Consider the following 13,664-nt stretch of genomic DNA (forward strand, 5'->3'; position numbering starts at 1 on the left):
TATACTTTATTCCATATTAGTGCCATATTATATAAAATTACTACTATCTTTAAAAATATTTATTATTTTTCACAAATGATCTTTTTTAATCATTAAAAACTCCTCCTGTCCCTAATTTCACCATTTGAAAGATATGATCTCTTTTCCTTATTTCCTATAGGTTCTTTTTTTATTTCTTTATATTAACATTGACTAATATTTATTGGTTGCCTGGTATATGTCATGTTTGGTGTAACGATTCACACATGTTAACTCAGAACCCTGATAGGTGTTCTATGAAGTCAGTTGTATTTTTTTTTTTTTTATTTTATATTGGAGTATAGTTGATTAACAGTGTTGTGTTACTTTCAGGTACACAGCAGAGTGATTCGGTTGTATATATACATGTGTCTATTTTTTTCCAGATTCTTTTCCCATTTAGAGTACTACAGAGTATTGAGCAGAGTTCCCTGTGCTATACAGTAGGTCCTTGTCCGTTAACTATTTTATATATAGTAGTGTGTACATGTCAATCCTCATTCCATGGATGAAAAAAGTAAAGTACAATATGAGTACTTAGCAGAACCAACTTCACTCATTTAGTAAAGGGAGAGGTCAGATTTGAACTCAGGTGTGCCTAATACCAGAGCTCTTACTGTGAACTTTTGCCTGCCTTTACCATTTATCCTCGTAAGAGATCCTTCTTGTACATGTTGTTATACTTTCATTCCCTTTATTCAGTTATAAAAGTCAGTATGCTTATTAGTGGAGAGTACTGTAGATTTCAAAGTGGAATGGTACTCAATTCACTTTTCCCATTTATATTAATTTCTTTTGAAGCAATGTTTAGCATTTGGACGTATTTTAGGCATGACATTGAACTGATAATTTCAGGTAATGATCAAGGACTCATTAAATTCTATCTCTGGATTTTATTAGGTGCCATGGAACTTACTGATACTGCATTATAATTTGATTTGTATTTTGCTGATTAAATTAACATGTATTATTCATATGAAAATTAATTTATTATTTTTTTCCAATTGCTTAGGGGTTTTCATATGGTTGACCTCAGGAACATTGAGATAATATTTTCTGTATTCCCTTATCATTTGGACTAATGCTAAATAAATTCACTGCAGCATCATTCCATCAGTACTTTTAATTTACTTTAGCACCTCTTGTTTGTCTATCATGGACTTGAAATACCAAGGGCTCCCTTCTTCTAAGTGCTTATTCACATTTAATATATGCTGAAAATATTTCTCCTAAACATCTGCTCCTTTAGATCCATGGCACATTTTTGAGTCGTTTTCTAACATAATTTACAGTTTCTACCCTGTGTATTTTTAAATTACTCCATTTCATTTTCCAGCAATATTATCAGCACTTTATCATAGTATTTTTTCTCAAAATGAGTGCCTATATGACCGGACATTTGGATTCTTCTCTTATACTTTGCAACAAACATGATTTTATAACTATAGTTTCTTAGTGGCATCCCTCGGAACATATTTTGGTATAATTCTTGGTCACTGCTCAAAACCAAATTATCCCAAGCAGAATATCCCATGAAACATCCAGATGTCTCAATGTCTCAATAAAACCAGTTGCTTCCTTAACTATTACAAGGGTATTAGAGGAATAGTTTGCTCCTGCAAACCACAGGCTGCCTTTTTTAGCTGTATATGTGGAAATGTTATTTGTGGTTTGTTTTCTGCAGTGTCATCTTGAATAGTGTCCAACTCTGAAATTAGCGAAACTAGAGCTGTGTTTCAAATGAATTGAGAGATGTGGTTTGGCAGCATAGCATAATTACAACAAAATATAAATCAGAGTATCTGAGCAGAGAAAAGTAGAAGAGAATAAAATAATATAGTTGTTGACTTCAAATCCATGTTTTTTATTCTTTATAAAGAGTGAAAGGGGAGGCATGTACAAGTTAGCAGAACTTCAGGCCTCATATTTGCTAGAGATGGTCTTCAGACTTCTTAATAACTTACTGGTCTTTTAACTGAATCATATTATCAGAAAGTTGTATAAAATGGACATTCATAAAAGAAGATTCTCCTGGACAAGTTGGTCTTCACTAGATCACAATAGCCCCTTAAATACTTTAATCTAGAGGAAGACCCTTACACTGAGCGTATGATCTCTTTTGAGTCTGTGAATATATGTGGGAATAGGAAACATTTGAGTATTCAGTATTTCAGAAATATTAGGAAGTTATCAGTGCTATCATAGCTATGTTTTAATGTCCATATTATATTTAATATTTTTCTTTAGTGTAATTTATTAAAGAAGTTGCTATGTAAACACATTGTGTGTGTAAGAACATTTACATGTTGTGAACTCTACAGAATTAATAATGTGATATTGCTGTACTCTCGTTAGTATGGCATTAGTTACATATCACACTTTGAAAAAAAATTAAATGAGATGAAATTTGCTAAAAGACAACATATTCCGTAAGACATAGTAGGTTTTCTGGAAGGCTAAAGTTGATAATGATATGGTTATGTTTCCATTTTGCCCTTGATAGACTTTTTTCTGCTTGAGTATTTCTGTAGCTCGTTTTCAAATATTCAGATCAACCTCCACATTTGTAAATGATGTGTAAATAATTCAAAAATCTTCTTTATAATTAGAAAGATTTTTTTTCCTAATGCTTGTTTTCTTTCTTTGGACTCATGTTCAGTCTGCTTCTTTCTGGCTTTGTATAGCATAAACAGATAATTAAATTGATTTTTTTTTAATACATGTTCACTTTTTACAAAATAGAAGTAGAGTCATGGATGTAGAAAGCAAACTTCTGGTTACCAGAGAATAAGAAGAGGAGAAGGATAATTTGGGAGATTGGAACTGACATATATACACTACTGTATATAAAATAGATAACTAATAAGAACCTGCTGTGTAGTGCAGGGAACTCTACTTAATACTTTGTAATGGCCTGTGTGGGAAAAGAATCTATGAGTGGATACATGAATATGTATAACTGATTCAGTTTGCTGTATACCTGAAACTAACACATCACTATAAATCAACTAGATGGCCAATAAAATTTTTTAAAAAGAAATTGGAAATTTACAATTTTATGCCCATATTTTAATTAAAGACATGTATGACACAGTGATCAATAAAGGGATTTTAAACAAAAAATCCAAATAATAACAATTCAACTAATTGTAAATCTTTTTAAAAAGTGAAAATATGTTACTTTTTAGACGTGTAGTTTAATAATATACATGATATTTAGCGTTTATTTGGAAATATCCAAAAAGTTATTTGACTGCAATCTTCCATCCCCCCATCATAACTTTGTGCATTTTTTGTTTTTATTTAAACGTATTCTACTCTACTATATCTTATGTATCCTTAGCTAGTACTTTGTTGTATTCATGTTCTTTGATAAAATGCAACTCCAGCAATTTGCAATCAACAATCAGAAATCATATTGATACTTCAGCTTCTTCAATAAATAAATGATTTATTTGAAATCATTCAGATGATGAATAGTTTTAAACTTGAGTCAACATTGGTTTTCAGATAATGTCTTTCAGTTTGTGGCTTCAGTGGATATATATATTTGTTAAATCTGTCTTTCTAGAGGGTGTTAATGCTGACAGTATCAAACAAGCCTCAGAACAACTGAACAGCCGGTGGATCGAGTTCTGCCAATTGCTAAGTGAGAGACTTAACTGGCTGGAGTATCAGAACAACATCATCACTTTCTATAATCAGCTACAACAATTGGAGCAGATGACAACTACTGCAGAAAACTGGTTGAAAACTCAACCCACTACCCCATCAGAGCCAACAGCAGTTAAAAGCCAGTTAAAAAATTGTAAGGTAAGAATCTTTGCTCCTATTTGGAGCATCATAAATAGGACTTTCTTAGAAATTTCCAGAAGAATAGAAGAGTACTTAATGATAAAATTTTCTTCTTATGGGTTTAGTGAAACACAGTAAAGATTAAAATAAAAGTGAAGAAAATCATTTTAAACAGGTAACATATGGATACCTGAGTCCTGCAAGCTTAGTTATACATAATTAAGTGATTTTGTCAGATTGCAGAATGATGAGGCAGTATTGGAATGTGGGAACCACATGTATCCTATGGAAAGTGGAAAATAATTTGGAGCTCTTTCTTTTAACAGTTAAGAGGAAAACCCAGTCATATGTTCAAAATGTGGAATCCACACAAACACACAAGCAGCTGATATCCTATATAATCAGATATATGAGGAAAATCTTTTTAAATGGCAGTTATTAAATTTGGAAAACAAGAGGAAGGTCATTTACAAAAATACTTTTTATATGTGCTTGGAATATAGAGGAATCTCAAGGGATAGTACAGTAACCTAGCATCAGAGCTGTTATTATTCTTAAAATAGAAGGGATCAGGGAGAGAGAAGTTACAGAAAGCCTGAAGATGAATTAGATGTCCATTGTAAAGACAGCTTTCAGAGCCAGTCCAAGTGCTAACACAGGAATGGAGCCAGAAAAATAGACACTCTGTTTTACTCTCTTTCTTGCCTCCAGAATCTGAACAGGACTCCCCATCAACTAAAATTAATCAGAAGTCAGAGGACAAAAAGCGGTAGTCTATAACTGTCATTCTCCTGGGCTACACGAGAAGGTTGGCTGTGTATCTAGTAGGGTAAACAAGATACAACACACACAAAAGGGCTGCGAAGAGACTAATAGAGTATTCTGCATGTGTAAGAAAACAAGAGATATATCAGTAGAAACAACGTGAACTTTTTGCATAAGTAGTTACTACAAAATGTTAGTTTGCATAGTTAAAAACTTTTCATGGGAAGTGGGAAGTTGCTTACAGGATAGATGAAAAGGTTTCCAGGAGGAACTTTAAGGGTAGACTGAGATGACTGGGTTTAATGTTAAAAGCAGTAAATGAGGGTTAATCTGCATACTTTGGAAATAATGGTTTAAATAATGGGAAACTGAAGATGGAGAGATGACATGGTTGGTTTGGAGGCTATTGAACCCAGAGTGATGGGAAATTCAAAGTTATTTTGAAGGGGAAGTCAAATGAAGGATTTGATGATGATTCTTCACATGATGAAACTACAGCTTTACTAGGAAGTAAATAAATTTAGCAAATACATTTGTGGATAAAGAATACCATATAGTGAGGCATTTATTTTATTAGTGTAATATGTAAGTATAGGGAATTTCTTTTCCCTATAATTCTAGATACATTTTGCTATTAAAGAATAGAATCCATGACTTTGTTCTGTGAATTAGTGGAATATTTCACCTATATCATTTCTTGCAATAAAAAAATCTGATGATACTTATTTAACCTGTTTCTTGAGATTCAAATATAAACATTAATTACATCTTCAAACTGCATTCATCCATAAAATACATATTCAGTGTCTCTAGTGTGGCCAAGAATGATATTAAGTGTTTTAACTGATTCGGGCTGCCATAACAAATACAGTAGACTGGGTGGCTTAAACAAAGAAATTTATTTTCTCACAGTTCTAGAGGCTGAAAATCCTAGATGAATGTCTGGCAAGGTTCAAATTCTGGTAAGAACTCTGTTTCTGGCTTGCAGACAGCTGCCTTCTCACCACGTTCTCACCTGGTCTTCTCTTGGCACATGTGCATGGAAGGAGAAAGATCTCTCTCTCCTTGTAAGGCCACTGGTCCTGTCAGATAAAAACTCTGTGTTTAAGACCTTATTTAACCTTAATTACTTACTAAAAACCTCATATCCAATTATAGCCACCTTGTGAGGTTAGAGTTTCAGCATGTAAATTTGGGGGAGCATCATCCAGTCCACAGATTCTCCCTGTACCCCCTATTTAGGTCCTTGTCACATACCACGAGCCCCCAAAGTCCAGAAGTCATAACTCATTCCACCATCAACTCTAAAGTCCAAAATCTCTTCATCATTTAAATCAGATATGAATGAGACTCAACATATCCCGAGATAAAATGCCCCTCCAGCTGTGGACCATTAAAACCAGGACAACATATGTGTTTTCAAAATATGATGGTGGGACAGGCATAGGGAAAGGCATTCCCATTCCCAAAGGAGTAAAAATAGGGAAGAAAGAAGGGATGATAGATCCTGCTGCTGCTGCTAAGTCACTTCATTCGTGTCCGACTCTGTGTGACCCCATGGACTGCAGCGCACCAGGCTCCCCCGTCCCTGGGATTCTCCAGGCAAGAACACTGAAGTGGGTTGCCATTTCCTTCTCCAATGCATGAAAGTGAAAAGTGAACGTTAAGTTGCTCAGTTGTGTCTGACCCTCAGCGACCCCATGGACTGCAGCCTACCAGGCTCCTCCATCCATGGGATTTTCCAAGCAAGAGTACTGGAGTGGGGTGCCATTGCCTTCTCGATAGATCCTAATCAAGTCCAAAATTTAGCAAGGCCGATTCCATTGGATTTAAGGTTTGAGAATAATCTTCTCTGGCTTGATGCCCTTCCTTCCAATCCTGCTGGGGTGATAGTTCTACTTTAGGACCTACTGGAGTGGCAGGCACTTAAGTTTTGGGAAGGTCAGCGTGAGCATTCATTGATCCTACCCTCATAACATTGTCGTAGAGTAAATGAGAAGACATTAAGTAAATGATTAAATAAACAGATATAAAATTACCACTGGGACAAACGTTTTAAACAGAGTTCTGGGAGAATATCTAACATGGAAAACCTGACCTTGATAGAGCCACTGAGGGCAGCTTTCTTGAGGCAGGTACATTTGAGTTGAAATTAGGAGAACAGCAGGGAAGGAGGCTTCAGGCAGAATAAACATGGTGGGAGGGAGCAATAATGACCAAAGAACTGAAATAAGGCCGATGTGAATACTGAGCATAAAAAGGCAAAAATGCAAGCATATGGTAGCTCAGACGGTAAAGAATCTGCCTGCAATGCAGGAGGCTGGGGTTCGATCCCTGAGTCAAACCAGGGATCGAAAGGAAATGGCAACCCACTCCAGTATTCTTGCTTGGAGAATCTCATGGACAGAAGAGCCTAGCTTAACAGCTAACACTTTCAATTTTCACATAGGAGACAAAGCAATGATTCTTAGGGCACACTAGGGCCTTGGTCTCTTTCTGAGGAGAGAATGGAGATCACCGGGAGCTATTCTCTCAGGGTTAGAGAAATCATCCTAAGTGAAATTAATTCTTTTTTTTTTTTCTGCATTCAGTCACAAAATTCCAAATTCTGATTATACGATTCCATCCCTTTTATTCCCCTTACTCTTTCTCTCTTCCCCACTGGTTTCCATTAATTTGAGGTATCACCTTAGGTAGACTGTTTAGCAGGACAGCCCAAGATCATTCACACAACAGGTAAAATTGTACTATTTCGTTGTGATTAGTGATAGGTAAATAGATTAGCCCTTCCTATTTGTCAGTGTAGTCTGTTATTTGGAGATGTTTTTTAGGAGTAGGGTGCAGATTTAACTCTGAATCTAATATTTACCAGAACTGTTCTTGATATGTTGAGGGTTAGGGAGCACTTTAGGAATTGGAAGAAATCCATGAACATTTTCATGAGAAAAATACACGTTTTTCCAGGGTAAACATACAATTTTAAAGGATAAACAAACTCAGAGAACATGCCTTACTATGGAGGACCAACCATGCTCAGGCCTTTTTATGGAAATGAGTAATTGTTATCATTGTTAACGTCTTTTAAATGTTAAATATTTGAGGTCAGAATGATATTTCCTTTAATTTACTCTCAGAACTTTAAGGTCCCAGCTGAACATTTGCCCAAATGTTTTATTAGTTTCAAAGTCCCCTTTGTTTTGCAGAATATACTTTGCTATACTGTAGGCTCCTTATATAGCCCCCTAAACAGGGAGAATGACGGCCTTCCATCTGGCCAAATGTAAATCGGGTTATTAAATGTTTCACAGCAGATGTCAACAGTACCATTTGCAAGTCTAGCGTACAAAGTGAATGTCTGTAATTCTATGATCCAAACCACAGAGTATTACCTTTTGCCTCTTTCTTATTCTTTGTCTATGAATATACACCTACCTTTTCGCACTTGATCAAGAGGCTTTATATTTGAATGGGAGAGATGGGGGTCATCTCCTCATTTATTTAAATGTCTTTCATTTTCACCTACCAGAATTTGATAGAGATTAACCTACCTGAATCAATTCATACTGATATAACCACATACCAAAATTTCTGTGAAAGTTATCTTTATATCTTCTAAAAATAGATAAAATTATCTATGTGATAAATTTATCTCATTTATTCCTAGGACAAATGTTACTTTCTCTAAAAGAGTATGCATGCATCCAAATATTTATATATATATATATATATATATATATATATATATAAAAGTTATATATATATATATATATAACTTTAATTTCCAGGAAGATGAGATTTATATTTAGTTCATAAATACTATAATTCTATAAATTTTCCCTTCTAATTGGCTTGTGTTTCCCTAATAGCTCAGTTGGTAAAGAATCTGCCTGCAATGCAGGAGACCTCGGTTTGATCCCTGGGTCAGGAAGATCTGCTGGAGAAGGAAAAGTCTACCCAATCCAGTATTCTCTCCTGGAGAATTCCATGGACTGTATAGTCCATGGGGTCGCAAAGAGTCAGACACAACTGAGTGACTTTCATTTTCAGTTGGCTTGTGATCCAATTTTTGAATTTTAATTATCCTGTTTTTTATATTTTGAATGGTAAATGATCCTTAAGTACTATTTCTAGAGGTAGCATAGTTATGATTTCTAAGTGAACAATCATGGTAACAATACTTTAAAAAAGAACATATTGTGATTTCTTTGAGTTCAAATTATATATATATCAGATACTTATGAACTGCAACTTCATTGGAGACTAAAGAGTTTGAAAACATTTATATCAAGAACAGCACTATTCCGAAGAAATCGAATGCAGGCCACAAATGTGAACTACATGTGTAATTTTAAATGCTCTAGAAATGACATTGAAATAGGAAAAAAATAGGTAAGTCAGTGAATTTCAATAATATATTTACCCTGATATATCAAAATACCGTTTTAAGATTTAATAATTATTTAAATCTACGTGAGTTTGTACTTTCATACCAACTCTGAAATCTGGTGTATGTTTTACAACGACTGCTAAGTCGCTTCAGTTGTGTCCGACTCTGTGTGACCCCAGAGACGGCAGCGCACCAGGCTCCCCCGTCCCTGGGATTCTCCAGGCAAGAACACTGGAGTGGCTTGCCATTTCCTTCTCCAATGCATGAAAGTGAAAAGGGAAAGTGAAGTCGCTCAGGTTGTCTACTTGAAAGTTATACAGTCATGTCCGACTCCTAGCGACCCCATGGACTGCAGCGCACCAGGCTCCCCCGTCCCTGGGATTCTCCAGGCAAGAACACTGGAGTGGGTTGCCATTTCCTTCTCCAATGCATGAAAGTGAGAAGTGAAAGTGAAGTCGCTCAGTCGCATCCAACTCTTAGCAACCCCATGGACTGCAGCCTACCAGGCTCCTCCGTCCATGGAATTTTCCAGGCAAAGTACTGGAGTGGGGTGCCATTGCCTTCTCCTTTACAATGACAACACATCTAAATTTGGACTAACTACTTTTCAGATGCTCAGTCGTCACAGTTGACTAGAGACTACTACACTGGATAGCCTGGCAGAGTGTCCATGTGACTTGATCAAACAAATCAGAATAGTCTTGAGGGTGAAAAGGAGTGTTATTAACAATTATGCCAGGACAACAAGAGTAAAACAGAGCAAAGAGTCCCTCTAATTAAAATGACAGCAATTGCCTATTCAAGTCAGAATAAGTAAGACCATACAAAACTTAGATAATTATAAACACAAGTATGTGGGTGTATATATGTATTAGTATGTAAATTACAATTATATGTGTACATATATGATTATATATATTCTGCATACATGTATTTAATCTATATAACATTAATATATATGCATATATATGGCTTAATTTAGTGTATATGTGGACATATATAGATATGTATGTATATATATAATTTATATTCTACACAAATGAATTTAGAGAAGAAAATTGTTCATTGGATAAGCTTAGAATTTGAAGCAAAGGTGCACAGTTTTGAGATGAGAGTTGTAAAGGAACATCTGTGTTTGATTTATGAAAAAGATGTAAGGTCATTCATAGTACTTTTCAACTGTATCCATCCATACCTGATGATGATCTAAATGATGTCATTTTGAAATTTAAAAATTGTTGTTTACGATGGTACCTGTTGAGTGAAGAGCCAAGGTATTCTCAAATTGATGACGTGTGCTGGAGGCTTGCTTGAGCCATCTTGGATGTTTGTTATCAATTTTTTGATAAGGGCCTTTAACTAAGCTTGCATCACTGCCTTTAAATACTTTACTTTGCAAAACTGTAATGTATGCAAAGTAACAGTGTTATTTAATACTCTAAATTATGGTACAGGATGAAGTCAACCGGCTGTCAGCTCTTCAGCCTCAAATCGAGAGATTAAAAATTCAAAGCATAGCCCTGAAAGAGAAAGGACAAGGGCCAATGTTCCTGGATGCCGACTTTGTGGCCTTTACAAATCATTTTAACCAAGTCTTTGCTGATATGCAGGCCAGAGAGAAAGAGTTACAGACAAGTAAGTAAAAATACTTACCATGACTGACTTGATATTTTTCTAATTAGTTACTTATTATGAAAGAGTAAGTACTGACATGAAAGAATGATTTCCATCAAAGAAACCATGCTCCCTACAAACTGTAGTAACAAGTAATGAAATGCTATTGTAGGAAAATAGATATGTTAGATTTCCATTTCTCTCCCTCCATTATAATTTCATGACTATGAGAAACAAATAAAGCATATGTTGTATATAGGCATAACTTCTCCTTGGCAAGTTGCAAATTTTACAGTCCAATGTTTGGAACATGGAAGGAAATAAAAGATCAGTTGAAGCCCTGTTAGTAGGTTTTCATCAAATCCAGTTTGCTTCATGTACAAGAATATCTAGCTAGGTGTCTTGCTAATACTTCTGTCAATTTATATGAAGATATTATAGCTGTAGCATACATGTGGCAACTGAAACTCAGCCAAGGACAAATTATTCTTTGGGCTGCATTTTACTATTGGATCATTCTAACTATACCGTATCTTCTTTTTTCTCATTTACTGGTAAAATACAACATAAGAGTGGAGCAGTTATGCAAATACCTACCATATGACTAGCAAATTTTTCAGGATGTCTCTTTTGTCTTTCACCAATTTGCTCTTAGGATATTAATACACAGTCCAAATACCCCTACTCATCAGCCTACTTTTGAAGACAAAATTTCCTTTGACAAGCAGGTTTTTGAGCACTTTTAAGTATCAGCGAAAGGGTTTTTGAGTCACCATATACATATATGCATATGTATATATATGTAGACACAAAGGAGTATAGAGTAAAACTAGATTTCAAAGCATTAAGATAAAAATATTTTTTAAAAGTTATACTTAAAGTTGTTATGAGAAGCACAAGTGAATATATTTGTTTTCGACTGAGACTTTAAATTTGTTGGAACACATGCATTTTTAATTGCTTTCCTTTGTAAATATGCAACAAATTTACCACACAATAACATTTCTAGAATCAGTATAGTGTAATATATGGACTTTCCTCACTTTCTAATGTTTTTTCCCTTTTATTTCCTGGTGAGATCATGTATTGAAAGATTAATTTTTTTTTTTTCCTTCAAAGTCATTTTTTGATGAGGAGTTTATTTTACTGATAGGGAGTGAAGGAATACAACTTTACAATCATGTCAGCTCCCTCTAGTGGATTTCAGTGTACTTGTTGCTGGGCTTCTCTAAAATCAATTGGGGAAAGGAATAAATGTCCTAAATTTTCAAACATTCATCTATTTAAGAATAATGCATTTCCATTATCACAAAATCCATAAACCTCCCTTAAAATCAAGTACATGTTGATGGTTATACTGTAACTGGCTGGCAAAGGAGCGTATCCACTGAAATTTATTTTAATTTATATAAACTTATTAAGGTTTAACATTTTTCCTGTTTTTTTTTTTAAAGGTATTCAAACTGTTGATGTGTGGTAACATATTGGATTATGATACTATAATATAAATACATAATAATATATACTTCTATCTATACAGCTATCAATATATTCATCTATATTATCATATCTTCCCTTTATCTTTCATATATATGGTGATAGTTTATAAAAAACTGCCAAATATTTTCACTCCATTTTTGTCTAAATAAAATATTTCCCTTTCCACTGTAGTAATCAAAATATCTCTAGCACTGTGATACAATCATTTGGAAAACTTGTTTTGATTCCTTAATAATCATTAATTAAATATGGATTATATATATTAATTATATGCCATTTATATTTACACAAAACTTATATGTAGTATATGTATTTAATATTATAAATTGTGTATGCAATTTATAGTTGCATATATCATGTTATACATAGATTATATAATTTATATACATATTTTATGTAATTTATATATATGTATTATGTACACATATAAAAATGGTGAGTAAAAAATTCACCATGTCAAGTCATATTACAGTTAACTTTGTTAAATAATAATTATTTTCAAGGAATTTGCCATATGTATGTTTTCCCTAAACTGACTCCAGGGAGTAAATCTCATTATTTGTATCACTACATGGTGCTTTGAACATATTAAGTATTCAGTGAATAAGAGCTACCACAAAGACCTGGAAATCTGTCTTGACTTTCATCCCCTCTTTCCTTTTCTTCACTAGTGTTCTCACAGTTAAACAGGAACTTGACATTTTAAGTGTACTTTGAATGGTGAAAATTGGTGTGAGGAATTGGTGGTTGGTACCTGGCAAAAATGATATGAAAAATAATACTAAAAGTTAAATGTACTCTATATTGATAGCAATTTTTAGTCTACAAACAAAAATCTTATAAATCATCATTCTTAGTCCTTAGAGGCAACCCTTTGAGAATATGATTATTATTCCCATGTCACAAGTGACCCATTAGAGCTCAAATAATGGAAAGGATGTATATATGAAATGGTTTAAGAACTGGAGAATATATTAATGCTATATTAATAGCAGCATTATTCATGATAGCCTCAAAATGGAAGCAACCCATATGCCCATCAACTGAATAAATAAATTGAGTATATCCATACAATGAAATAATACTCAGTAATGAAAAGTAATGAAGTATTGATACATGCTACAGCATGGTTTCCTTAAAAACATTATGCTAAGTGAAAGAAGCCTCTCACCAAAGACCATATATTATATGATTACATTTATTAGCAATGTCCACACTATGCAGATCTAAAGAGACAGAAATAAATGAATGGTTGCCTAAGGCTAGAAGATTGAAATGGTAGCATTTCCTCCCAAAGCAATTGATAAAGCCTTTTCTAGAAACTGCAAACCAGAAAGATCATTTTCTACCCTAGATGAGTTTGGAAAATAGCAAAAAGTTTGTTAGGGTAATCCATTATTATAACAAAGAAGAAATTAAATGTTCTTTTTAAATGTAAATATGGAAATACAGTTTGAAATATGCTTTGAACTCCTTTCAGTTGTGAGAGATATAATCATGCCAAGGAAATTATTATTTTGTTGTTTTTACCAGCCATTGGGGAAGTGGCAGCATTAATTATAACAAAACAAGTGTTTTCTTATTT

At 34.0% G+C, this 13,664-nt stretch overlaps 1 protein-coding gene across 10 annotated transcripts in view; it reads left to right on the plus strand.

Annotated features, from left to right (window-relative positions):
• The window catches only part of DMD (dystrophin), a 2,236,915-nt gene that overhangs the window by 758,985 nt on the left and 1,464,266 nt on the right, over positions 1 to 13,664 (plus strand). For all 10 annotated transcript variants that reach the window (XM_024988361.2, XM_024988358.2, XM_024988360.2 and 7 more), the window contains 2 exons: positions 3,590 to 3,831; positions 10,420 to 10,600. In XM_024988361.2, coding sequence (XP_024844129.1) covers positions 3,590 to 3,831; positions 10,420 to 10,600 — 423 coding nt within the window. The remainder of the gene's footprint in view (positions 1 to 3,589; positions 3,832 to 10,419; positions 10,601 to 13,664) is intronic.

The sequence above is a fragment of the Bos taurus genome, chromosome X, assembly GCF_002263795.3.
Source record: "Bos taurus isolate L1 Dominette 01449 registration number 42190680 breed Hereford chromosome X, ARS-UCD2.0, whole genome shotgun sequence".
In the NCBI taxonomy this organism is placed as follows: domain Eukaryota; kingdom Metazoa; phylum Chordata; class Mammalia; order Artiodactyla; family Bovidae; genus Bos; species Bos taurus.